The 26,263-nt window shown below is 51.1% G+C and overlaps 1 protein-coding gene across 1 annotated transcript in view; it reads right to left on the minus strand.

Moving 5' to 3' along the window:
* The window catches only part of AGBL1 (AGBL carboxypeptidase 1), a 330,831-nt gene that overhangs the window by 289,563 nt on the left and 15,005 nt on the right, over nt 1-26,263 (minus strand). Inside the window, exon 4 of the mRNA XM_087829256.1 lies at nt 8,485-8,522. Coding sequence (XP_087685382.1) covers nt 8,485-8,522 — 38 coding nt within the window. The remainder of the gene's footprint in view (nt 1-8,484; nt 8,523-26,263) is intronic.

A 26,263-nucleotide genomic window follows, 5' to 3' on the forward strand; every position in this document is an offset into this window, starting at 1 on the left:
CAGGAGCACCTGGTTAAAAGACAGCGTGCTGCCTGGGTGCGGGAACCAGGATTGCTCGCAATCGTATTATAATTTATTTTTTAAAGATGTTTTATTGATTTTTTTTAGAGAGAGAGGAAGGGAGAGGGAAAGAGAGAGGGAAACATCAATGGGGGAGTGAAACATGGATTGGCTGCCTCCTGCACACCCACCCACCCACCCACCCGGAGATGGAGCCCTCAACACAGGCGTGATCAGGAATCGAACCAGCAACCCTTCAGCGCATGACCAACCGAGCCACACCCGCCACGGCTTATTACCGTATTTTATGTGGCCAAGTCCTGTGTCAAGCAGGAAAAACTGCACCACCACCCACAGCTCCTGGCTGTGTGGCCCATATCATTCTAACCCCCACTGAAAGCCAACCCTCCTCGTCTGACTGGGTCCTATTTCATCAGGCATCTTAGTCCCCAGAGACTCCAAAGTTGTTTGACTGGGGCCTGAGGGCAAATCCAACGTCTTGCTTCTCTTTTTTCTGAGTCAAACGTCACAAGCTCTTCCTTAGGACTTCCACAGAGTAAAAACAACCACGCTTTCCAAAACGCCCAGAAGGTGCGTCTGCCTGTCTTTAAAATGTAATCCTAGACAACAGACCGAGCTCTGAAAGTGCCTCTTGAGAGTATGCCAAGAGGTTTTCAAACTGGATTCCCTCGAGTGAGCCCTAAGGAACCTCTGTGGAAGGGTCTCAGTGTCCGTGGAGAGCCGGGGAGACAGGGGGTGGCAAGGGACAGGCAGGCCGTCATCACTGGGGTCTCCCACTTTCTGTTCCTGCTCTCTCTGCTTTGGATGGGTCCTCCCCTCATAAGACTTCACGGTCTTTTTTTTTTAAGTTTCTCCTAATAAATAATTCTGAAACTACTCATCTTAAGTAGTCCTCTCATTTTTGGAAAAGCAAAGTTAAGTCAAGTGCAATGACAAAAAACTGATTTAAAGCCCCCAGCCCACCAACAGAGTCCTGGTTTCCTGGCTCCACGTGGAGGGTGGGGATCATCTGTGAAATATGAAGATTTTTTTTTTTTTTTTGCTTTGTAGACAGACTTCTGTTTACGTCACTGGCTCTGCAAAGGATTCACCACTGAATCCAAATGTTAGCGGTCCACTTACTACGTGTGGGGCTTTCTGGGGAAATCATTAACCTCCCTTAAGTTCGGCTTGATGGTATATAAATTGGCAAGTGCCAGTGGTCTATGATTGATAGCCAGGATCCGTGTTCGCTGGAGGTGCCCTAATAAACAGAAATTCTCTGCCCACTCCCTGCCTTCCTGCCCACTTCCTTGAACGCTTGCAGGAAACAGTTCCTGAAACATACTCTCAGATGGGATGAGGGATGTGTGTGGACTGTGGGACGGCAGATGGCATTTAAGGGCTGCCTTTGACCTTGGAGGAGAAGGTCAGGGAAATGCGGGTTATCAGAAAGGTGAGAGGGAGCTGCGGAAAGGTAAGGACAAGATTTGCTGCTGTTTACCGGAGGCAGCCCTCCCAAAAGCTGCTGCTGGGAAGCTCCCCGCCCCCCGTAAGTCTTTTTTAATCATGCTAACCTCCCTGGGAGTGCAACAAATTCCACAGGCTCTTCCAGCACCAGGCTCCACTCACCCTGCCTCCTCCCAACTCCCTTAAATAATGGCTGAGCAAATGCCTCTGAGACCATCTTCTGCTAATTTCCTTCAAGACATGCAAGCTGCTAAGGCTGGGAAGCACAGATAGTGTGGAATAGCAAATATGGCCAAAATTAGATTAAAATAACCTCCTGATAAACAAATTACTCACCTAAAATAAATATCGGACTCGCGAGGCCGAGAAAACTGACAGAACAGCACCACCGCGTGGCAGGAAGAGGAACTACATGGGCTGCTGTCTGGTCAGCCCCCCAACTACCGGGCCTGACAAAGGGGGCAGGGAAGGGAGGCACGGGGGATACATAGTATTCTCTTAGCTTACACTTTTGAAGATATTTTATGTACTTATGCAAAAGACAAAAATATTTGGTAGAGAGGTGAGAACTTTAAGCCGGGGGGGGGGGGGGAGTCATGTTCCAAGTTGAGGGTGGCGGGCACGATCGGAAACTATGATTCTCCGCGGCCCTGTTCCCTCGCTCTCCGTCACCTAGCCCATCACTCATCAGCCTCATCTGATGCTGCCCCCCGCCTCCCGGCACAGACTGGGGCCCTCGACCGGCCACCTGGCAGAGGGGGGCACCTCCTGCTGGGTCCCATTCAGATGCTTATATGGGGTGGACCTCATAATGCTCTTTTCTAAAGAACGAAATGACAGATGCTCCCACTCCTGAATCCTTCTAATACTTAGAAAGTATTTATTTAGCTTCTTTTCAGCTTTTGGTTTAGCTTCTTTAGGAAAAAACAAAAAAACCCTAACCCTCGTTCATCTATTCTTGGTACGCACAGGGCTCAGGTCCCAGAGACCGGCAGGTCAACTCTGCAGTCCACAAGCTGTGCGCATTTCTTAGGCTTTCCACACCTCAGTTTCCCCACCTGTAAAATGGGGACTGCACTGCCTCCTCGATAAGACTGAATGCACACGCGGCGGGGGACATGCCCAGAGCTCAACAAACAGCAGGAGCAGTGCTGTCACTTCAGCCCCCAGTGACGGATGGGGCTGGCTATTCCGCACTGACACAGCCGACCACCGCGGTCCACCTCCGTGTGACAAACGCAAAAATCTATTGATGTTACCTGGAGCAGGCTTTCGGCTCATCCCGGAAACAGACGGCAAGCTCCTCCAGAAGCGGTGGAAGACGAAGAGTCGTCGGGCCCCTCTTCACACCCTGGTTTGAGCCTTTCCAGGGGCGGGAACTGGGCTGGCCTCTTGGAGGCGGCACAGGGAAAGCAACCGTGTGAGGCTGAAGTCTGGAAACGGCGACCCCTCCGTAGTCCACAATCACGTGTCAGGAGTTCCCGTGGGCACAACCCAATGGGAGGTGTGGAGACCTCTGGTAGGGACCCCCGCCCTCGGGAGCTGCACCCAGTAGGAAAAACACGTATGTGCAAACACAGACATGCATACACGCATGCATGCATGTATGCAAAACTCAAAGCAGCACTGATTGCAGTATGGTTAGTTCTGAGAAGCATAAATGTAGGGTTAGTTCTGTGAAAAGTTTTGACAGGGAACCTAATGCTGAGCAGAGATGGGGTGGGGGGTTGTTCAGAGAGAGCCCTAGTCAAAGATATTTATGCCGGGACTAAAAGAAGGAGACGGTGTCAGCTGGACAGGACACCTTCAGAGACATGGGTGGGTCGTTCCCTCTCTCTGACCCTGTTTCCCCATGTGAAAATGAGGAGGGGGTAGTTGCGATCAATAGTTTTCTGGGATCTAGACAACGGTATTGTATTATAATCATCAAACCTGCTAAGAGACTAGATCTTAATTATTCCAGCCACTGAGAAGTGATAATTATGTGACGTGATAAAGGTGCTAATTATCACCACAATGGCAATTGTATTGCAATATATAACTGTATCAAAGCAACACGAGTTAAGTTTATACAATGTTACATGTCAAATATGTTTCAATTTTTTAAAAAGATCAATAGTTTTCTAGGTTCTCAGGAGGCCTATATTTTTGTGACTGTCTCAGAGGCCACCTTGCAGGAAAATCGATGGGAGCTGGACAGACAGTGCTCTGAGCTCTCTATTAAAAGTAAAAGGGGGAAAAAAAAAAGGAATTTTGAAAACCACTGCACTAAGCAACCTCGCAGGTCTTTTAATAGTCTGACTGCACGGCCCTCACCTGGAAACTGAAGGGAAAGGGAAACACAGAACCGGAGGGCCCCATGCTTGTGAGGCAGAGCCCCTGAGCCAAGAGGACGGACCCCAGGCCCCGTGGGCCCCCAGCGTGCACACGCGTGTCCTGTGAACCCTGCACTGACCCATGCTACTGCGTATGGTCATGAGATCTTAGGAATCACAGTGCCAACCGCCCTAAAACTTAGCTCGCCATTCTGAGAACCCCTCAGAGCTCCCAGATTCCTACCAAAGTCTCACGTGGGACATTTCGGAAACAGCCTCGTCTTTGGCGTTTTGTAGCAGAGCAAGTATCCGGCCATCAGGCCTCCCCTCCGGCTGATCACCAGGCCGCAGCAGACAACCCAGAGGGCGGAGGGAGCGTGTACACGGCCACGGCTCCGGGCACGAGACTTCTGCGGCCACAGGCTGACAGCTGTCCCGAGCGCCAGCCGGAGCGTTAGCCCAGATCAGCGAGAGGCCTCGCCTTCCTGCCCAACTCCCCATTAGCTCTCTCGCATCTGTCTCCCTCCTTTCTCCTGTCTCCCTTCCCTGGACTAACTTACTTTCCCATTAACACTCTCCTTCTCCTTGCGCCAACTTCTGCAAACTTCCAGACTCCTCTAAATGCTAATTACTGAAGTGGAGACCGGTCTGAGATAAACCCATCATCTCCTTAAGATTTAGGACCCGAACCTGAACCCAAACCAGGATGGGGGGGGGTTCAGGTGTTCCCTTGTTGCAAGACTGTGACCTCTAAATCTGGGCAGCAAGGTCGAGGCATTATTGGAAGATTCATCCCAGGAGCCCGTGCAAATCAGGCATAATCTCGTCGCCGCTGCTGGCGCATGTTCATTCAAGTGCCTTTTCCAGGGCTGCAATTTTTCAAACCTGTGTTTGTACCTAATGCTCATGGGAGGGGTGTTAGGGGGTGAACAGAGATGGGGAGGTGACGGAGACCATGGTAGAGGAGGGAGAGATGGGGGGGAGGGAGAGATGGGGGAGATGGGGGGAGGGGTAGAGATACAGGTGAAGGAGGGGGAGGCGGAGTGAAGGCTGAGAGCAGGACACATGTTGTTTTGGTTTTATCAGAGAAAAGAATGGCTTGTAGTATTTCTTAAGCAAAGCTTTAAGTTTTGCTAATAAAAAGCTAAACGTTTTTGCAGAGGTTAAAGCGTAAAACGGGCAAAACTTTCGATACAGGGGACTTTAGGAAGATTTGGGGACGAGCGAGCAGAGAGGGGCTGTGGGTGCCAAAGGCACGGGGTCCGGACACGAGCGTTTGGACCCGTGTGCACACAGAAAGGATCCTCGACTGAGCAACGATGCTTAATTTTTAAGATCCTTAGTTGCGGAGAGAACCGGACAAGAGGCCTAGGATCTCCAGGCTTACTGCGGCTGCTACTGCTCGGGAAAGGAAGCGACGGGAGACGTCCGGGATTCGTTTCTCTCGCCGGCGTCTCGTGCAGTAGCTGCCCGACGGAAGGCAGAGCTGAAGTAACATGAAATCGACCCAGGGCAGCCCAGGCGCTCTTTCCCGCGGAGTTATCGGTGCGGGTGGGCTCCAGCCTCCCAGATCCCAGGCCTGCTTTCCCTGTTACTGACGGGAGATGCCTCCGGCCACCCACGACCCGATAGGGCCCCGCTGACCTCAGGTCCCCAAGCCCAGCCATGCTATCGTCTCAGGAACAGGCTGTCCCCAAGCTTGTAGATAACGTCCTTCTGTCTTTATTTGGACCTGGGAATGCTCTCCTCTGGCGATGCAATTACAGAGCCTGCTCCAACGGCCACCCAAACACTGACAAGCAAAGCGGCAAAGCCCGTAGAAGCCACCGGCTGAGGGGCCGGTGCCTCGGGAGCCAGAGGCTCTCCAAGCGTTCCTGCACGTCAGAGCCCGGCGGGGAGGTCTGGGTTTTAGACAGAAACTGACGTCCCGCGTTCAGGATCAGCTGACACGACTCAGCTGGGCTGCAAACTGACGCTCTGTCAGCTCCTGACTTCGCCTGAACACAGCAGCGGGTCGCGAGAGAGCCCGTCTCCCCCGGGCAACCCCAGCCTCAGCGGGCGGTGCCATCGGCTCCCAGGCCCCCTTCCGGGCAGCACTTTGGGAAGGCTGGCAGGACAGTCGGCACCGTTACTGCTCCGCCCGAGTCCGCGGCAGGCCCTGCCGGGCAAGCACGGCCGCCTTTCCTGCTGAGCTCCGCTCGGGTCTCAGAACCCTTCTCCCCAGGGCTGGGACTTGGCACGTGCAGGAAACCCGTTCCCTCTCCCTGCTCCGCGACCTTCCAGCTCCCCGAACCTGCCTCCCTCCCACGTGACTCCTGCATTTCGTAACAACTTTCGGCCACGGGGGCTGTTTAATCCACAGGAGTGCCGGGGAATTTAGGATCAATTACGCAAGAAGGCCGTGCATTTCTACATCATGCCAATGAAGGAACCTGGGGAGGGGCCGTCTGAAACCCTGACTGAGCACAGCTCACGTACGTGGTCAAACGCGCACCCGTGATTCCCTGCGGGCGGCGGCTTCGATCCCCCAGGGCCCCTGGGCAGTGGCTACAGACCCCTGTGCTCATGACAACCGGCATCTGCTGCTCAACAGCCTGAAAGGCACAGTCCAGGCCTCACCAACCAGGATCCAGCCCAACACGCAGGGGCGTCAAGGCTGAGAAACTCTAGGAAGCATTGAGGCTCAGTATTTAGTGGTAGGAAAAAAAAACAAACAGAAAACCTGTCAACCAAATGTCTCGTGTTATAAAGAACTCAAGACCCGGGCACGGGTCTGCAGGGACAGCTCAGCAGAATTAGCCAATCACCCCGCACGCCCCCTCCGGCGGGACGACGGGCCTGCCCTGTGTGCCGGGACGGCAGGCCTCCCCCCAACGGCCCGTCGGCAGAGTGAAATCGAGGTTAGGACCACGAAGGTCAGGACTATTGATTCTGCGCGTGGGCTGCCGGCCTCAGGGCATAACCGGGTGATATTTTCACACAGGTAAATATTAGAAATCCTTCATTCATACGAAAGTTTAGTCTACAAATATTTATTTCCGGCTTCTGATGGCGCCGATGCCAAGTCCCACAAGATCAGCAAAGATGACCCTTTCCCTGGGAGAGGTGGGCAGCGGGGTCATCGACGCTGGGGGGCCCACGGGAGCCTAGAGGGGTGTCCAGCCCGGACGCGGGAGCTGGGGAAGTTTTCTCGGAGGAAATGACGCCTGAGCCGAGCTCTGAAGGGACAGCAGACGTCAGAGCCCGCGCAGCTGGGCCCCTAGCGCCGCGGCTGTTTGCTCAAAACCTGCGAACTCTTTGGGCCTGAGCCCGTCGGTGTCCCCACCGGCGCTGGCCTCTCAGGCCCCGTGAACCACGTGTCAGGCGGAAGCGGTTCACGGCCGGCAGGCGACTGCTTTCGGATTTTCACACACGGGAGGAAGGCGCGTTGTGAATCCTGAGGAAGCCGTGTGGCCGCCGGGAAATAGCGGAGCCTCCACAGCCAGGCCCGGGCCGGGGGAGCGGGGGGACCGCGGCCTTCACGCCCGGCGCCCCGCCCTCCTCGGCGCCCGCAGCCCAAGAACTCCCCCACCCGCTGCACCCCACACCTGGAGCAGTAACGGGGCGCGGGGGGGGGGGGACACTGAGAACCCAGGCGCCAGACCTGCGGCAAGTCCCGTCCAGGAGAAACTGCTCTCTCCCCGTGACAGCCAGGCGACACTTTTCCACCCCGTCCCATCTCGAAGGCTTAATTCTTCACCCTGGACCCCCCCCCAACCTTCTGGAGGCCCCTTCTCTGTGCCCGCAGGTCCCAAGGCCCTGGGAAGCCGCGTGCGTTGTACCAAATAAACTCAAGCTTCACTGTTTTCCCCCCGTCAGCGCCGTGGGATACGGATCTTTCCTGGGCTCTGAGTTGTCAGAGACGCACGGTTGGGGGAAGAAGGTGTTTTTGTTTTTTTTATTTATAAGTTTTATTAAAGTTCACTTCTTACCCACAGGCCTCGAGCTCCCTATAGAGAAACAAATATTACAACTGAAGCAGCTGGTTTCCAAGCTGCCAAATTAAAACAGATGAAGAGGTAAAGGGGGGGAATTAAAACATTAAGCGAGGGCCTCTCCCCCCAAGCGCGCACGGTGCCCTCGATTAAGCTGCACGCCGGACGCTGGCTCCCCACGTAATCAGACTGGGGCTACCAGGCGAGAAAAAAAACCCTCCAATTATTCAGACCCCTGCCCCCCTCCCCGTGGCTATTCTCTTGCAGTGACTCAAATAGCCAAGAAAAGAGCCAACCTTTCAATAGGAGTGTTGCCAGCAGCCCCGCCCTTGGAGCAGCTCACACCCCACCTGCCCCCAGGGGAGCGGGCCCAGGAACCCCGTCTCCCCGCCGGCCTGGCCGTCGCTCCCCAGGACAGTCCCACCGGGACCTGGAGCTCATCCCAGCAGGACCCACGGTCCCGGTCCATCAGCAGGAGCTGGGGGGCTCCAGGCCCCCGCAGGCAACGCGCTCGCTTTAGAACCAGCCAGGCCGGGCACACCGGGGGGGGGGGGGGGGACCTGAGCTCCGCAGCCCGAGCTTGGAGCGGCCCCACCTTTCTCCATCGCACCCAGAGGCCCCCGGAGGGGCTCTACTGCCCCCAGGGCGGAAACGAGGGGCGGAGAGAGAAGGGCGCCTCCCGCTGAACCCGGGGGCAGGAAGAACCGCGCTTCGGGGGTGCTTACTGGATTTCAGCAACGCCGCCAGGACCTCCGTGGCCGCCCTGCGGGAGGAGAGAGAAGAGGGGGAGTCAGTGCTCGGCGGGCGGCCTCCCGTCAGACCGCGGACCCCACAGCCGCGGGCTCAGGGGCAGGCACGCGACGGCCCCCGTGGACCAGGTGGCAGGCACGCGACGGCCCAGAGGCCGCCCCGAGGGGAGGGCGCATCCTGCGAGCGGGTCGCGGGGGCCAGGGCTCTGGATTTATCCCGGGGAGCCCCGGGGGTTCCGGAGGACGGGGCGCGAGGGGTGGGACCCGGAGGTGGGGGGAGTGCCGCCTGCAGTGAGCGCTTCTGGGGACCCCCCCCCCCGCCCCCTGGAACACGGACGGGAAACCCGCGGCTTGGAAAGAGGCCGGTTCCTTAGGGCGGAAAATGGGGATGCCGTGTTTCCCCCCATCCTGTTTTCTTCCACGGAGGCGGCTCCCAGTCTTTGCAGCCGTGACAGGCGCCGGGAACAAAAACGCCCTTGGTCCAGGCCTTGGCGGCCTGAGCGGCCTTCCCGTCTGCTCCCCGGCCTTCCCGTCTGCTCCCCGAGCCCGGGAAGGTCAGCAAAGGCCCGCTCGCCGGGCAGGAGAAAACCGCAAGGCGCCTGAGGGCGCCAGGGTGTGATGGCGTGATTCTGGATGAAAGTATACACGTGTGTACACGCACACGCATGCACACACGCATGCACACGCAAGGCTGGGTGACCTAGAAAAATGGGTGACAAATGGGTCTCGCTGATCATCAATGTCAAGGGGGAGGGGAAAACAGAAACGGAAGCGGAGACGGTGGAAGAACGCCGGGAACACACGGCACAAAGGTCGGACCAGATTCTGCCCCCAGCGTGGAGCTTGTTGCTGTTCTTCTGGGGAAAATACAAGCGCTCACCCCTTGCCCCCTCAGCTCTACCCAGGTTACTGTCAGTCAGCTTGGGGGGGCCTCGTCACCACGGGAAGTTTTAATAAGAGAAGCGGGCACCCGGACCACAGACGGGTCTGTCGCTAACACTGAGCAGGGAGTGTGACCCGGGGGGTGAGGACGGGAGCCGGGGCTGCGATCGGGCTGGACGGCCTGGGGGGGGGGGGGCGAGGACGGGAACCAGGGGGCTGCGATCGGGCTGGGACGGCCTGGGGGAGGGCGAGGACGGGAACCAGGGGGCTGCGATCGGGCTGGGACGGCCTCGGGGGGCGAGGACGGGAGCCGGGGGGGCTGCAATCGGGCTGGGACGGCCTCGGGGGGCGAGGACGGGAACCAGGGGGCTGCGATCAGGCTGGGACGGCCTCGGGGGGCGAGGACGGGAGCCGGGGGGGCTGCAATCGGGCTGGGACGGCCTCGGGGGGCGAGGACGGGAGCCGGGGCTGCGATCGGGCTGGGACGGCCTGGGGGGGGGCCGAGGATGGGAACCAGGGGGCTGCGATCGGGCTGGGACGGCCTCGGGGGGCGAGGACGGGAGCGGGGGCTGCAATGGGGCTGGGACGACCTCGGGGGGCGAGGACGGGGCCGGGGCTGTGATCGGGCTGGGACGGCCTCGGGGGGCTAGGACGGGAGCGGGGGCTGCAATGGGGCTGGGACGACCTCGGGGGGCGAGGACGGGAGCGGGGGCTGCGATCAGGCTGGGACGACCTCGGGGGGCGAGGACGGGAGCCGGGGCTGCAATGGGGCTGGGACGACCTCAGGGGGCGAGGACGGGAGCGGGGGCTGCAATGGGGCTGGGACGACCTCGGGGGGCGAGGACGGGAGCGGGGGCTGCAATGGGGCTGGGACGACCTCGGGGGGCGAGGACGGGGCCGGGGCTGCGATCGGGCTGGGACGGCCTCGGGGGGCGAGGACGGGAGCCGGGGGGGCTGCGATCGGGCTGGGACGGCCTCGGGGGGTGAGGACGGGGCCGGGGCTGCGATCGGGCTGGGACGGCCTCGCCCCCCGGCTGGTAATAAGCAGCGACTCAGCGAAGGAAAACCGTCTCCGAGCTACGTCCACACCCGTGGCCAACGGCGTCAGGACCAAGGACTCAGACGAAAGCTTCTGAGGAGCCCGGAGCCCGGACGGGGAAGGCAAAGGCTGGGACAGGAGGCTGGGAGCGGGGTGGGGGGCCAGTAAGTCCTCACACACGGGGGGGCCTCTTTCCGCACGGCGGTGTGACCCCGAGTTAGCAACTGAGACAAAAATTACCCTTGAGTCTCCCTACGTTATTCATAGGGTCCAGTGTCCGTGGCTGTGGGCCTGTGACGCGTCTATCAGCGTGGCGGCCGGCGTGTAACCGCACGTATGTGCCAGATAGACGTCGCCGAGTGGCTGCCGCTGTTGCGGGAGCAGAAGAGCTGCTGCGTCACACGTTTAGCTAAATCCTCACGCGTTAAACGCACGTGCGAGACGATCCACTCTTGCAATACCCGGGGGCACAAAAGGAAGATGTGACACCCCATCCGGCCGCTCGGCCCAGAGCAGGCGGACGGCTGCTGACGGGAATTAATAAAACGCATCCGATTTTGCTCCAGCTGAAGCGCAAGCAAGGCACAGACGAGTGTAACCAGGCCCCGCACGTGGCACCCAGGCTCGGAGCCCCCGGGCGAAAACCACCAGCGCTTCAAAGGCCGTCATTCACAGAAAGGCAGATACTATATGATTCTGGATCCACCGATGGATGGACGGACAGAAGGAACGAAGCGTGAGAGATACGGGCCTTCCGTTCAAAGTAAACTGATAACATGAATCCACTTCCCTTCCTCCCAAAATGTCATTAATTTCATCGTGGAAATATAAACACAAGTAGTTTTATAGCAGCAGAGGTAACAGGAGGGGAAATTCATCGGCCAATCAAAGGTTTTAACAAAGTTTTGGAAGACAAGAAATGGGGGAAGTCAATTGACAGACAAAACAGAGTGGCGGGAGCCACAGCCCAGAAACAGGGCCGGGGGGTCACCCTGCCAGTCAGACACCCAGCCGGGCTCCGGGTCAACACCCTACCCAACGCCCCCCTTCACCCGAAACACTACAGCTTCTTCTTCGTGAGTAATGTGAAAATACCTTACGCAGGAAAAAATATTTAGGTTGCCTGTTTGGGAAACAATGACCGAGAGGCTATGAAAATATTGTCAACTACAGTTATCACCCAGGTAAGACAGTAACACTGTGATTTTCAAAGGCAAGCGCGTTGCTTTAACTGTATCGAGCTCTAATGTGTCGACTCTAGATGTACACACAGGTCTGCACCATGAGGCGTCTCCTGGCCCTCAGGTCCAGGGTGAGCTCCTCACTATTTATGGCATCTTGGTACCTTCGGGGTGACCATTAAGCAGTGATTTTTGCACCTGCCTCAGAGCCCTGATGCAATATGAACTCTCCTTAGGGGAGGGGTGTACCCCGGGAACCCCTGCAACACCCAGCACCAACGCTTCGCACGCGGTAGATCTTAATCAAAACGCCCCACAGCTGCCACAGGTGGGGGGCAGAGAGCGATTTTTCCAATTACACTGGCCAGCCTCTTTCCTTGAGTTCTCAGAAACGGTAGGAAACAAGAACCCCGAGCCTTTGCTGTTTTAAAAGGCGTAAGATGTTACTCCAACCTAACAGAAGGCTCTTCCGTGTTTTGAAAGCAGCTGGGCAGTCCACGGAATCCACTGAGCACGCGCCACGTGGCGGGCTCGGTGCCACGCCCCGACGTCCCCACGTCACGGTTTTTCACAGCAGCTCTGAGACTGTCCCCTTTCGCTACGAAGATGCTGAGATTGGGGAGATTGACTGTCTCAGAGTAAATACTGAAACCCTGGTCTTCTGATTCCAAGTACGGTGCTGGTTCTTCTAAGAAATCGGTCAAGGAAGAAAACGGAAACAGGTGAGCTAGCAGGTCCTGACGGCGCCCCTTCCTCCCGCGCCTCGCTCAGGGCCTCGTCTTTGTTGAGCGTCTGTCACCAAGTTACACTGATGGACTTAAACGGGCCCTCACGTCCCCCCGCAGGTGCCCGGGCTTATCTGTCTTTGAGGGAGTTGCCCGTAAAGGCTCTTCGAAGAGGAGGCGCTTCCAGACCTTGTGGACCCTGCGGCCTTGTGAAGTGGCTGATACGACAGATTCAAAGTTACTGAAGCTCCGCACACACGAGAACGGCCCGGATTCCCACGGCGGCCCGAGAGCTGGGCACATTCTGCATTTGCCAACAGGGGTCTTGATCTCCCCCCCCATGCTTCCTGCCGCTGTGCCTCTCCGATGCCCCTCCCTCGCCCCCCTCCTGTCACGAGGTTTCTTCGGTGGTGTCCAGTGCACACCACGGGGGTGAAGACTAACGCTAGCGGCCACCGCCCGATCCCTGGGCAGAGTTTTCTCGGGGAAGACGGACAACGTAGGCTGCTCGCTGGGAGGGATCGGCTCTGTCGGCGCTCGGAGTCAACGGCACGTGAGAGCATCATCTCTGTGGCCTACTTCTGAACGGCATCATCCATTTAAGGATAAGACAGATGACTTCGAAAATGTCGTAATATCCTTCATGAAATCCCCCAGTATCTTACCCGGTCTTCGTTGACCCACAGACAAGTCTACAGTAGCTCTAAGACACGTGTAGGCTGGACTAGGCCTATGTCTTACTAAAATTATGTTAACCAAGTACATTGCGATGGTCATGATCGATATGCATTTTTATAATCACGTGTAGGTATTCAGACATGCTACATACAATGGAAAATAACATACTTTTAATTATTTGTAGTGCTATTATATGCCACGCACTTTTCCTATAAAAGTGTTCAGATGGGAGTTTGATTAAGACGACTATTTTTTTATAATTTAAAGAATCCATGACTCTTTGAGGCAACACTATATGGGAGTTAATGAGAAAATTGTTGGCTATTACTCTAGAAAGATAATATAATGGAACTAAAAAGTGCTATAAAAAACACCTCTAAACATCAAAGCACGGAAACTACCTCAGCCTCCAGGGTCTGAAATATGGGTCGTTTTTAAATCACTCTTGTCTAGAAAGACACCACAGGTGACATAAATGAGGTGCTAAAGATTAAGTGGGCCTGGGGAAGATATTTTTTCTTATAATATTTTGAAATCAAGAGAAAAAGTTCATTAAAAAAATTTAAGTCGCCGATCCATCAACTTAACGGCTCCGGTTCTTTCTCTTTGCCTTTGCTTATACGTGCTGTCACCTAAAATAAATCCGAGCCAAAATGAGGCTTTTAAAAATAAAGACATGAAAAATTAAACTGTTTGACAAGGCTTCCAAAACGCTGCATCTGGACCTTCAGGCAACTGAGTCAACAAACTGAGATACCCGCCTAACGATTCACGGCCTTTGTACGGGAAAGGGATTTACGGAATAATCCTGCTGGAAACCACCCCGGTCCCCCAGGGGAAGTCATCTTTTGTCTGCGATAAACACGACAATATCTCGGCTCTCGCGAGCAGGGCAGTTGTGCAAACTCCCAGGCACGTTCGCATCTCCACGCTTCTTTTAACAACCCCACCGGCAGGATTAAGTGGGTTTAAAGATTCAACGGCTCTGCTGGGGTGGGTTTCCTACATTTGCAGAGTGTTTGTTGGTAAATAAAATTAGAATCAAATAACACCGAATTATGAGAAATGATTTTCCTGGTCAACATTCGGCGTATCTTTAAAACCTTTCTAAGGAGGCCCAGAATCGTTTACGGGGCCAAAAGTCCCGCCTGTACATTCACTCGTCGGATCTGCCGTGTTCGTGCCTTGAAGGAGGGTTCACCCAAAATGAAAGGAGCCAGCTGCTGGTAAGGCCACCATGTCCGTCACACGCGGCACCGTGCACCAAGAACAAAGAGCTTGGTCCCCGACAGAGAGGGAAGCTGGCATTTTTGATGCCCGGGGGCCGGATGAAGACCACTGAGCCCACGGTCACTCATCAGCGCCCTGTGTCGTCAGAACCTGCGGGTACCATCAGCCATCTCCATGCCAATGGTTAAACGTCCGGGGAGCCTCATGCAATGAGGTCTCCTTTCCACGCAACGGACAGAGGAACCTGTAATTCTGGGTCGGCAGGTGCAAAAGTGTGTCGTGCTGAACACAAATCCCAGGAGCCCTGCGTGTTCGGGGAAGTGGGGGGCCACGGCACACGGAGCCCTCGCACACGCGGTTTACGAAACTAGGGGGCAGCTACACGGGGCATCTGTGCACCGCTCGTAAGGAAGGGGGTTCGGGCTACGCGTTTTGTTGAGAGAAAATAAACAACTTGCACAACAGCAGGCAACGTGTCGATGTTAAAAAAGTAAAAAGTAAATACCAAACAAGCATGCGTGTACAAAGACTACATGTGCATAGATAGGGAGTCCCCAAAAATATGTACACACACTTGGAATTATTATAAAGGCAGCCTTTATTAACATACATTTCATTTTCAAAATTGAGCTATCAGCTGTTCAAGTGTGTATACATTTTGGGGGGACACCCTGTATGTATATGTGTGTGTGTGTGTATATATTTATATATATGTATATATGTGTGTGTATATATATATATACACACACACGCGCGCATATACACACACACATACACACACACACATACACACACATATACACACACATATATACACACACATATACACACACATATATATACACACCCACACACACATACACACACACACACACACATATACACACACACATACACACACATATATATACACACACACATATACACACACACATATACACACACACACACATATACACACACACATATATATACACACACACATATACACACACACATACACACACACACATATATACACACACACACACGCACACCCCTTTGGTAACCATTCAAAGGACTAGAAAAGTCTACAGCCGACTGTGCTGAGCAGCCATCGCCGGGGTGAAACTGGCCTAGAGGAGCGCTTCATTTTTCTAGAAACTTCTGTATTATCTCAATTTTTTTTTTTATCACATTGGCGTGTGTATTAGTTGGCTCCGGCTGCCAGAACAAAACACCATCGACTGGGTGACTTAACGACAGAAATCTGTGTTCTCGCCATTCTGGAGACAAGTCAGCCCGGATCAAGGTGCGGCGGGGCTGGTTTCTGGCGAAGACTCTCTCTAGCTCGCGGGCAGCGGCCCCTCACGGTGCCCTCCCCTGGCCTTTCCTCCTGTGTGTACTGGCCCCCCCCAGGCCTCCGGCCTTATCAGATCAAAGGCCTAACTTTATGACCTCGTTTCACCGTAATTGCTTCCTAAAGACCCTACCCCCGATACCATCAGTCACACTGGGGGTTAGCGCCTCGCGGTATTGATTCCGGGAGGGGCACAGTTCAGCCCGTGGCAATGTGTTTCTTTAATGGGCACTGCTAGTGCCCTGCCAGCACTGATTTCCACCTCACTCACGCCGAACAGAACCTCGATTTTGTGCGGGCCTGTCTATCCTGCGTGTAGCCCCGTGCTTGGGGGCTCGGCCGTCCTCCCCTCCTGCTCTGGGTCCGTTCAGGAACAGAGCCAAGGCCCAACTCCAGCCAAAGACCCGGGCGAAAGGGCCCACTGGGAGGCTCTGCAAGGAGCCTGTTATCTCTAAGAAAAAGCCCTGGAAAGAAAAAGCCGCTCCCCTTCCAAGGGCACTGCCCTTCCCGACCCCAGGTCTGTACCTGCTGCAGCCGCCCGGCCCGCGGTCCGAGGGTCGCGTGGACGCGAAACGCGGCCGAGGCAGAGCCGGAAGACCCGAGCCCCGGTGCTGTCAGGCTGAGCCATGGGCCAACCGTCCTGCGTCCAAACTGTCACGTCTTGTTGCTCAAGTCGTTGTAAGTCAGCGTGTGCAACTGCAGAGCTGACGTCCTTATAAGTAACCCCGTTTCTGCCCTCGCCAGTGTGCTCAGTGGTTAGAGCACCGCCGGCCTGTGCACCAAAGGGTCTCGGGTTCGATTCCTGGTCCAGGGCTTGCATCTGGGTTGCAGGTTAGGGTGAGTGCGGGAGGCAGCCAGTCGACGTGTCTCTCTCACATCAACGTTTCTCTCTCTCTCTCTCCTCCCCCCTTCCTTCCACTCTCTCTGAAAATCAAACATCCTCAAATGAGGATTACCAAAAAAAAGTAATCATAAAAGTAACGGATTTCTGAGAAATATTTAAAACAGACCTTACTGAAGACTTCTTAAAAACCTCTCCAGAAATCTACAACATGCATGAATTCGTACGTGGCAGACGCCGAGGCCCTGCCCTGCCGGATTTGGGCAGAGCGCCCACGTGTATTTGGAACTGGGATCCTTTCTTGTCCCTTTAGCAAGTCCCGTAATTCTCAGCAATACAAGACGGTTGTTGGAGGACACCCCCAAGGCACAGCTGGGACAGACTTAGGATTGGGGGCAATGGCAGAGCCTGAACTGAAGGGGAAAAAGCGGCCAAAACCCCCAGGGGAGGAAATGCCTGAGGGACTATGGAATCGGCGGCCGACGTCTGCTCAGCTGCCTGCGGGCTAATTCCCGCCACGAAGTCCTCGGTGCAACTTGCCCCGTGAACATGTGCTGGTGGCTGCTGGGGGGAAAGGAGATGCTGGTTTCCCACCGGATGTGGAGTCGAATCCCACTTTAAGCTGAAGCATGCAGGATCCCAACGAGCCGGATGATTCCTGGCCTTCGGGAAGACGCCCGTGCGATACGATACTCTGAAATTCTTCTAGGCATCGTTTTTGGGGGGTGGGGGGGGATTATGTCAGGGGATTTATCATCCAAAGAATCCAATGAAGGAAACAATGCTAACTATGCCCGAAGCGCAAAGAAAACCTACCAAACCCTACGGAAAATCGACGTCACAACGCGACCTCGCCTTCAGAGCCCAGCGAAGGGCACGTCTGCCCACATGTGTCTCATCCGGTCCAGGGCGCCCGCAAGCAATTCAAGCAGCGAGGACTCCGGGGCACCCTCCCCGCGCCCTTCACAGGGGGCCCTTCCACTACTCCTGGTTCTCCCTGTGACTTCACAAGTATTTGTGGGACACTGTGGCTAACGCCAGTCCCTCCCTATTAATTTATAACACCCATGAGGACAGAAACGGTATCTGCTTCCAGCCACCATCCCACCCGGCCTGAGATGCTCACGACGGAAGAACGAATCCGTCGGTGAAGGAGACGTTTAAAAACGCTCGTAGATCAACTGGGGAAGTGAATCACTCATGCTCAGTGACTGTAATAAAGAATAAATTTATTCCCATCGTAAAATAATGCCTATGAGTGGGAAAGAAACATGTCACAGGCAGTATATTTGCACCAGGTTCTGCAGAGAGGCCTAACTGACAAATTACAGACACGGAGACGGCGTTCCTTACGGACGCCTGCCGCCGAGGGCCTGGCTGGTTCCCGCTTCCGTGCCCATTTTGACGGGGTCGGGGCCGTGAAGGGGGACCTTCCGGGCTCTGGCCCTCCCGCAGGGACAGGGGGCTGCCGGCCCGGTGCCCGAGCACCGGCACGGCTCCCCTCATACTAACTGCCCAACTTGAGATCAGGAGTTCACTCTGTAATTCATCTCGTCTCCTGGGTCATCACCAAGGCGATCGCGGGTTAATGAGCCGTAAAACCGCTTCGGGAAGGGAGACCTCCCGGGGCGCGGGGACGTCAGCACCGAGAGCGTCGACTTCAGGAAGGCTCCAGCCCTCCAACCATCATCACAGAAATCCAAACGCACGTCAAACTGAACCGCCTTCCTCCTTAGATACTGAAAGTGATGCTGTAACTTGGCAGGGCAGACGGACAGGGGAGAAAGACCCCCGGACGACAGTGGGGTAGGCACTGTGCCCTCTTAGTATGTATTTCGCTTTTTTTTTTTTTTTTTTGGCAAATGCCAAGCATAGCCCCAGACAATGTGACAGATGAGCGGGATCATCGGGAGCCCTGAGGGAGAAGATTAAGGGAGTGGAAGAGCCGGCCTGTGAGGAGAGAGGTTTTTGAAAAATCTCATTATGAAGCGGCCCCGCCAGACGGCCGGTTTGCCGAGAAGGTGCAGATGTACTTGTGCTTTGCACTTAGACGCAAACCCCAGAGCAGCTTCGGAACAAAATGAGTTGTTCCAACAGGACGTGAGTAGAAGTGAAAGGAAAAAATTAAAGATGGAAAAGTCAAGACCCAGCGTCAGGACACGATTCCTCACAGGAGAACGTGTCACTCTGTCAGGTCGTCCGCAGGCCCAGCAGTCTCACCTCCAGACGGACGACCGGGATGCGGGCCCGTTACTCCCTACGACGCTCTCCCGCGGCCTGGCCGGGGGCCAGAGGGGCCCTGTTATTTCTAATTGGTGCGTGTGATTGTTAAACGCAAGCAGCTTTTGTGTTTATGACAGGACTGTGATTAGCATAAACACAGAACATACCCCGCCCAGCCGGGCATGGCTCAGCGGTTGAGCGTTGACCTAGGATCCAGGCGATCAGGGTTCGATTCCAGGTCAGGGCACATGCCCGGGCTGTGGGCTGCAGCCAATCAATGACTCTCTCATCATTGATGTTTCTCTCTCTCTCTGAAGCCAATAAAGACATATTTAAAAAAAAGAAAGAAAGAACATACCCCAAAATTAATAGGTTCTGAACAGCCTTCAAAATCTCGCGAAAGGGTGACTTACACTTGAGAGCCATGGCGCTCTTTCCACGCCCGTCCTCTCCGTGATGCTGAGAAACACAGTCCCTGTTCTATTGTCCAACTTCTCTGCCACGGAGCCAAGGGTCCCAGCACCCTGAGGGGGGGACTCGCGTAGCCAGTGCCTGTGTGCAAGTCTGGAGCACCTCAACGTTGCCGTTAAGCAAAACCTACTCAGAACGGAAAGGTGGTCTGGTGAGCTGTGGGGTCAAGATTTTTTTTAAAAAGCCATGAGGGGCCAGAGAGACAGACATCTTCAGTTTGCCACTTTCAATTTGGAAAAAAAAAAAAAAAGTTAAATGGCTCTCTTGTGTCCTTCTGAACTCCAATGAAATGCAAAAATCTATTTGTATTTTATTTTAAATTTAAAAGATTACCTCCCATTATTAGGTAATATCCCAGGTAAGACTTCCCAATATATATAAATTTTTAAAGTAACACAGAGAAGTTTAGAGTACAGACGGGTGAAGTGGTTAAGAGAGAGAATGGTTTCTAGCCCAGCAAGATTTGCGTATAAATGGACCGAGCATCTCAACAAACCTAGAAAAAGGACTGGTCACCCTGTAACCAAAAAAAAAAGAAGAATTTCGGGAACGAACATTGGGAAAACTCAGCTAGAAACACTGCGCAATGGGAAGGCCGCCCTGAACCAAGGACAAGGCCCACTCAGTCCCGCAACGGACACATCGGGTCTGGTGTTTTACTATTTTATTACAATTTGGAATTAAATCCCTTCCTCCAGTACTATTTTCTAATTGATTATGTTTGGTAAATGGGAAAGCAACCAATATTCATGGATGCATCTTATTACTCAAAGCATCCAGATGATGTCCTCTGCAAATGATTACGTGTTTCATCATTTCCAAGGATTTTAACTTATGTTGGCATATGGGCAAGAATTTCACAGGCAGTGTTCTACACCAGAAAATTATATATATATATAATATTATATATATATAATAATATATATGTATATGTGTGTATATATATACACATATATACATATAAAATACGGTGGCCACACCTCTTCCTATATTTCAGTCATGTTCCCTAAGAGCAAAGTCTTCAAATATTTTTCTGTTTATTGTACTGTTTGCCACCAAGCTTGCAAATAATATGCTGTTACTGCTACTTATTGACTTATCAAATTTAGACAGTGTATGGAAGCTGTTTAGGTAGATGGCTCTGGATTGGCCTCCCAAAATCTCTAGATAACCTCTCTGTCTTGAGCCTCTCAGAAAAGATCTGAGTCAATTCAACTGTTCAAGGCCTGGATGCCCCTGGACCAGTTCTAGCCATGGATCCCCCGCCCCCAGCAGCTGCTTAAAGGGTAATGTCTGGGCCTGGCCCTGAGGGAGAGAAAATATTTCATTTTAGAAACCCCTTTTTAATAAGCCAGAAATTATTTTAGAACTCCTTTTTAAGCTGCTTGCCCTTTTGAAACAAACAAACAAAAAAACAACAAAGACAGAGTATCTACAAAATTCTATGGAAAATCAAAAGCCATTCAACAACCGGTTTCCAAAATACACGCTCATTTCTGCTTCGAGAAACAAAATTGTATCGACCCAACAACTAACTATTCAGTGAAATCATTTTAGCTTTTGCCAGCAACTCTCATCAGAAAAGAACGCTAATAATATACTACGTGGGGCAAGCATTTATCCCCATCAAACAAAATACAGGAAGGCAACACTTGGGTTCTCCAACAACAGAAAAAAATTAATTGAATTTCTTAAAAAGAAATTCATTTTCTTTGAGTGCCTTGGGAACAATACCTCTATAAATATAAAATCATCTCATTTAACACTATACTACTACTATCAGTTTGTGGGGGAGGCAACTTGAGGCTGTAATACCCGTGGCTGCCCGCAGACGGCGGTGGGCCACCCGCGTGCTCAGGACTAGCGGGGAGCTGCCTCGGGACTCGCCTTTCCGGTCTCCCTGCCTCACCGAGTCTTCACCGCGTTTCCGAAACACTACTTTCCTCCACGGCTATTGCCTGACCGTTTCCCACATTCCCTCTTACCCTTTATTATTATAACCCGGCCACTGCATTATTTAACTTCATCACGGCATCACGTAATTGGGGGACCTTCATATTAACTCTGAAAAGCATTTGGGGAGGGATTCATTTGGCCTGAAACATGCCACATAAAATGGGATTGTATTATGTGTGATGATGATTACTATGATTAGGGTGGGCCATTTTCAAAGACAAATTATTTCAGCCTCCAGGAAACAGCGGCCTGAGGCTGCCTCTTTCCATTTTCGAGCCCTCTGGCTCTAGTAAAACTGTCCACTGCACATGTTTTATTTATTTATTCTAGTCATTTAATCATTTCTGCTTTTAAATATTGAGAGAAAGGAGTCGTACTGTGCTGCAGCATGGTGTGGTGAAAACGGACTTGGATATTCTAACCAGGAGAGCTGGAATCTTACCGCTTCTACCTGCCGCCCGTGTGAGCTGCAGGAAGTCACCTATTTGGACTCAAAGTCTCTGCCTATCAAGTGAACCTATTGGGAGGACTGCCTTCTATTTCCATTCTGCATAAGACACTGAAAGGTTCTAAGGAAATTTAAAACGTATTGCTGTGTCACAGAGTGTCAAATTGTTTTTTTCTTTTGTTTTGTTTTAAATATATTTTTTACTGATTTCAGAGAGTGGAAAGGAGAGAGAGAGAGAGAAACGTCAGTGATGAGAGTCACTGGTAGGATGCCTCCTGCTCGCCCCCTGCTGGGGATCAAGGAGCCCGCAACCCTGGCATGTGCCCTGACGGGAATCGAACCCTGACCTCCTGGTTCATAGGTCGATGCTCAACCACTGAAACAGGCCGGACAGGCAAGTGTAAAATTGTTTCACCTTTAAAAAAATTGTAGAAGTATTTAAATTGCAAACATTTTAGCAATAGTGAGAAACAGGAATGAGAATATCCCATTACCACCCAACTCTAAATTTACCCATATTAATACCCAACTAATTGTTCAGAACACGACATCTGCTCTGCTCCCTCCACTCCCATCCCCAACATTGATGGGCTACATTAAAGCTCAATTCCTTTTTGAATAAATGGATAAATGAACAACCTAAATGATCAATGATAGGGATCTTAGTTTCAATGCATGTATCTGTAGTCAGACAATCAAATAAAATATTTTAGCTTTAGTTGTCTTAATTCTAAAAGTAAAGCCTGGTAATTATAGAAATCATTTTAAAGTTAATTTACAGTCTCATCACTGAGAAATAACTACAGTGATTAGTGTCCTTTAAATATTTTACCGGGTATATTGTTTAGGCAAAGGGAACATTTTTTTTTTTAACTGACGTACTGAGATATAATTGGCATACAATAAATTATACAAATTTAAAGTGCGCAATTTGGTAAGATTTGACATATGTATGCACCTTGAAACACCCAACAATCAAGGTCCTGAACATACCCGCACCCCCCCTGGGAAGCTTCCTCATTGTCAACTTTCTTTGTAAACTTTCCCTCCCGCCCCTTCTTTGCCCCCGGCCCTTGTCTCCAGGTAGCCACTCTTCTGCTTTCTGTCACAATAGCTTATTTTCTAGAATTTTACATAAACGGAATCACACAGCATGCACTTTTCGGTCTGGCTTCTTTAACACAGAATAATTATCTTGAGATTTATTCGCGCTGTAGCCTACATCAATAGTTCTGTCTTTTTCTTGCTGAGTAATATGACCTCGTATGGAAATACTAGTTTATTTAATCTATTCACCAGCTAATGAACTTTAAGGTTGCTCGGGTTCGGGCCTATCCCATATAAAGCTGCTATGAACCCCTGTGTACACGTCTTTGTAAAGATATATCCTATCATTTCTATTGGGTAAGTACCTAGAAAATGAATAGCCCTATTTCAGGTGCATGTTCAATTTTTAAGAGACTGCCAGACCGCTTTCCAAAGTGATTGTACCATTTTTACATTTCCGCCAGCAGAGTGTATGAGGTTCAGTTTATCCAGGTCTTTGCCGACCCTCTTTTTAACTATTATAATAGACGCATAGGGGTATCACCTTGTGGTTTTAATGCACATTTCCCTGAACCTTAATGTCGGTCATTATTTTTATATGCATATTTGCCTGTATATCTTATACGGTGATACACCTGTTCAAATCTTTTGTTCGTTTTTTAAATGAACTGTTTTATTATTGAATTTTAAGTGTCCTTTATATATGCAGGATAAAAATCCTCGATGAGATACATAATTGAAAAATATTGTCTTCCAATATTTTTTGTGACCTGTGTCTTTATTCTCTCAATAGTGCCATTAGCAGGAGTTTTTAACCACGACGAAGTCTAGTTTATTCCTTCGACACTTTATGGATTGTGCTCTTAGGTTGCAGCTAAAGAATTTTTGCCTTGCCCGGCTGGGCGTGGCTCAGTGGTTGAGCGTCGACCTAGGATCCTTGGCGATCGAGGTTCGATTCCCGGTCAGGGCACATGCCCGGGTTGCGGGCTGCAGCCGATCAATGACTCTCTTCATTGATATTTCTGTCTCTCTCTCTCCCTTTCCTTTCCTCTCTCTGAAATCAATAAAGATATATTTTTTTTTTAAAAAAAAGAATTTTTGCCTCACAGAAGGTCACAAAGGTTTTCCCACACGTGTTCTTCCAAAAATGTTATCGCTGGAGGTGGCATGCGTAAATCTCTCGTCCATTTTAGGGTCATCTTTGTTAACAGTGTGAAGTATAAGCTGACATTAATCTCTGGACATCCAGTTTTTCAACGTCTCCGTGGAACTTGCCCGTGTCAAAAATCTATTGTCCCTACATGTGGGGGGTTATTTCTAAACTGTCTACTCCGTTTTGTTAATCTATTTGTCAGTCTTGACATCAATATCACACTGTCTTGATTACTGTAGCTTTATACTAAATCTTGGAACAGAATATTGTTAGTTCTCCAACTTTTTTTTTTCCCCCCAAAGCTGCATTAGCTATTCTAGGTCTTTTGCATTTCCATAAGAATTTTATAATCAATTTGTTGATTTCTACCAAAAAAAATCCTCGCGACTTTGACTGGGAATGCATTCAATCCGTAAATCAATTTAAGGAAAACTGACATCTTAACAATATTGAGTCTTCTGAGCCATGAACTCTATCTCTCTACTCATTCAGGTCTTCATAAATTTGTTTCAAGAATGTTTTATAGCCTGTGGCATGCAGATCTTTCGCATATTTTGTCAGATTTATCCCTATTTCATATTTCTGATGCTATTGTAAATTGTATTTTGAAAAATTTATTTTTGAATGGTTTGTCGCACTACAGAGAAATAAAAATTATTTTTGTATATTGATTTACCACCCTGGAACTTTGGTAAATTCAATTAATAATAGTTCCTGTAGCTTCTGTCTGTGTGTAGACTCCATCAGAACTTCTACAAAGACAATCATAACATCTGCAAATAAAAGTTCTACTTCTTCCCAACCCACCTGAATGCCTCTTCTTGACGATTTGCCCCGACTACAATCTCCAACACCATCTTTAATAGAAGTGGCGGAGTGGATGTTCTAGTCTTGCTTCTGATCCCAGGGGAGAGCATCTGTCTTTCATCAAGTATGTCACCTCCTGGCCGGTGTGGCTCAGCAGTGGAGCATCGACCTAGGACCCAGGAGATCCCAGTTCGATTCCCGGTCAGGGCGCAGGCCCGGATTGTGGGCTCGAACCCCAGCAGGGGGCGTGCAGGAGGCAGTCGATCAATGACTCTCATCATTGATGTTTCTCTCTCTCCCTCTTCCTCCCCCTCTCCGAAATCAATAAAGATTTATTTTTTTAAATAAGTATGACATTACCTGATGGTTTTCATGGATATGATTTACTGAGGGATATGATTTCTCTCACTTGTTGAATTTTTATCAGGACATGATGTTGAATTTTGTCAAATGCTTTTTCTGTGTCTATGGAGACAATTGTATGCTGGGTTTTTTTTAAGTTTTTTTATATAATAAATTGCATGCAATGATTTCTGCCTGTTCAACTAATCTTGTTTTCCTGCAATAAATCCCAGTTGGTCTTGATTAAATGATATGAATTTTCTAAAATTGGGTTAAAGACATCTGCATCTCTACCCGTAAGAGACATTAGCTGGTAGTTTTGTTTTTTTGTTTTTTGTAAAGTCTCTTATCAGGTAACGCTGGCCTCACAACACAAGTTAGGAAGTATTTTCTCTTCTTTAATTTTCCGGAACAGTTTGTATGGAATCGCTAATATTTATTCTTTAAGTGTTTGGTACAAATCACTAGTGAAGCCAACTAACCTTGTGGGGATGATTTTAACTATGCACTCAATTCCACTAATACATGTAGGGCTATTTTGGTTATCAATTTATTCCTGAACGAGCTTTGGTAGCTTATGGCTGTCAAATTTCTTCAACTTCATCTAAGTTGTCAAATTTATTGGCATGAAGTTGTTCTTAATACTCTCTTATTACACTTTTCCCATCTATGGAGCTAGGAGCAATTTCCTCTCTCATTTCTGATCACGGTAATTTGTCTCCTCTCTTTCTCTCTCTCTTTTTTCCTAATCAGTCTGGGTAGGGATTTTATCAACTTTATTGATCTCAAAGAATCAGCTTTTGATTAAACTAATTTTTCTCCATTGTTTCTCTTTTGCTGTCTCACTGATTTCCATTCTAATGTTTCTCATTTCCTTCCCTTACTTTGGGTTTTGACCTTGTTTTTTTAATAAGTGAAATTTGAGCTTAATTAGATACCTTTCCGCCTTTCTTCTATGCTAGCATATAGTTTATAACATATAAATTTCCCCCCAGAACGCTCCTTGGGGCAGCATTGTCCTGTGTTCCTTTGCCCGCCTGAAAATTCAGTATTGAATCCTAGATACCGTGACATTTTACCGCGTTGAGCGCTAAGTATTTCTGTATTCCTATAAATATTCCGAAGCTCTACTCTGAGAGGCAGTTACGTTTCTTGGAAACAGTTTTCTCTTTCCAGGTCTTGCTTTTAATATACCTGACGGGCAAGACCAGAGCGGCGCTCCATCTAGAGCCACCTGCCCCCCCCTTCTGTACGCTCTGCGGTGTCCCCCGCCCCACAAAGCACCAAGTTTTCCCGCCCGCCTGGAAGAACCCAGCACCATTTCCAGCCCCGGAGGGCACCAGGCACTGCTCCTTCCACTCCCTTAGGTCTGTCTGTCCTTCCGATTCCAAGC

Source organism: Miniopterus natalensis, chromosome 22 (genome assembly GCF_054644295.1).
Source record: "Miniopterus natalensis isolate mMinNat1 chromosome 22, mMinNat1.hap1, whole genome shotgun sequence".
Lineage (NCBI taxonomy): Eukaryota > Metazoa > Chordata > Mammalia > Chiroptera > Miniopteridae > Miniopterus > Miniopterus natalensis.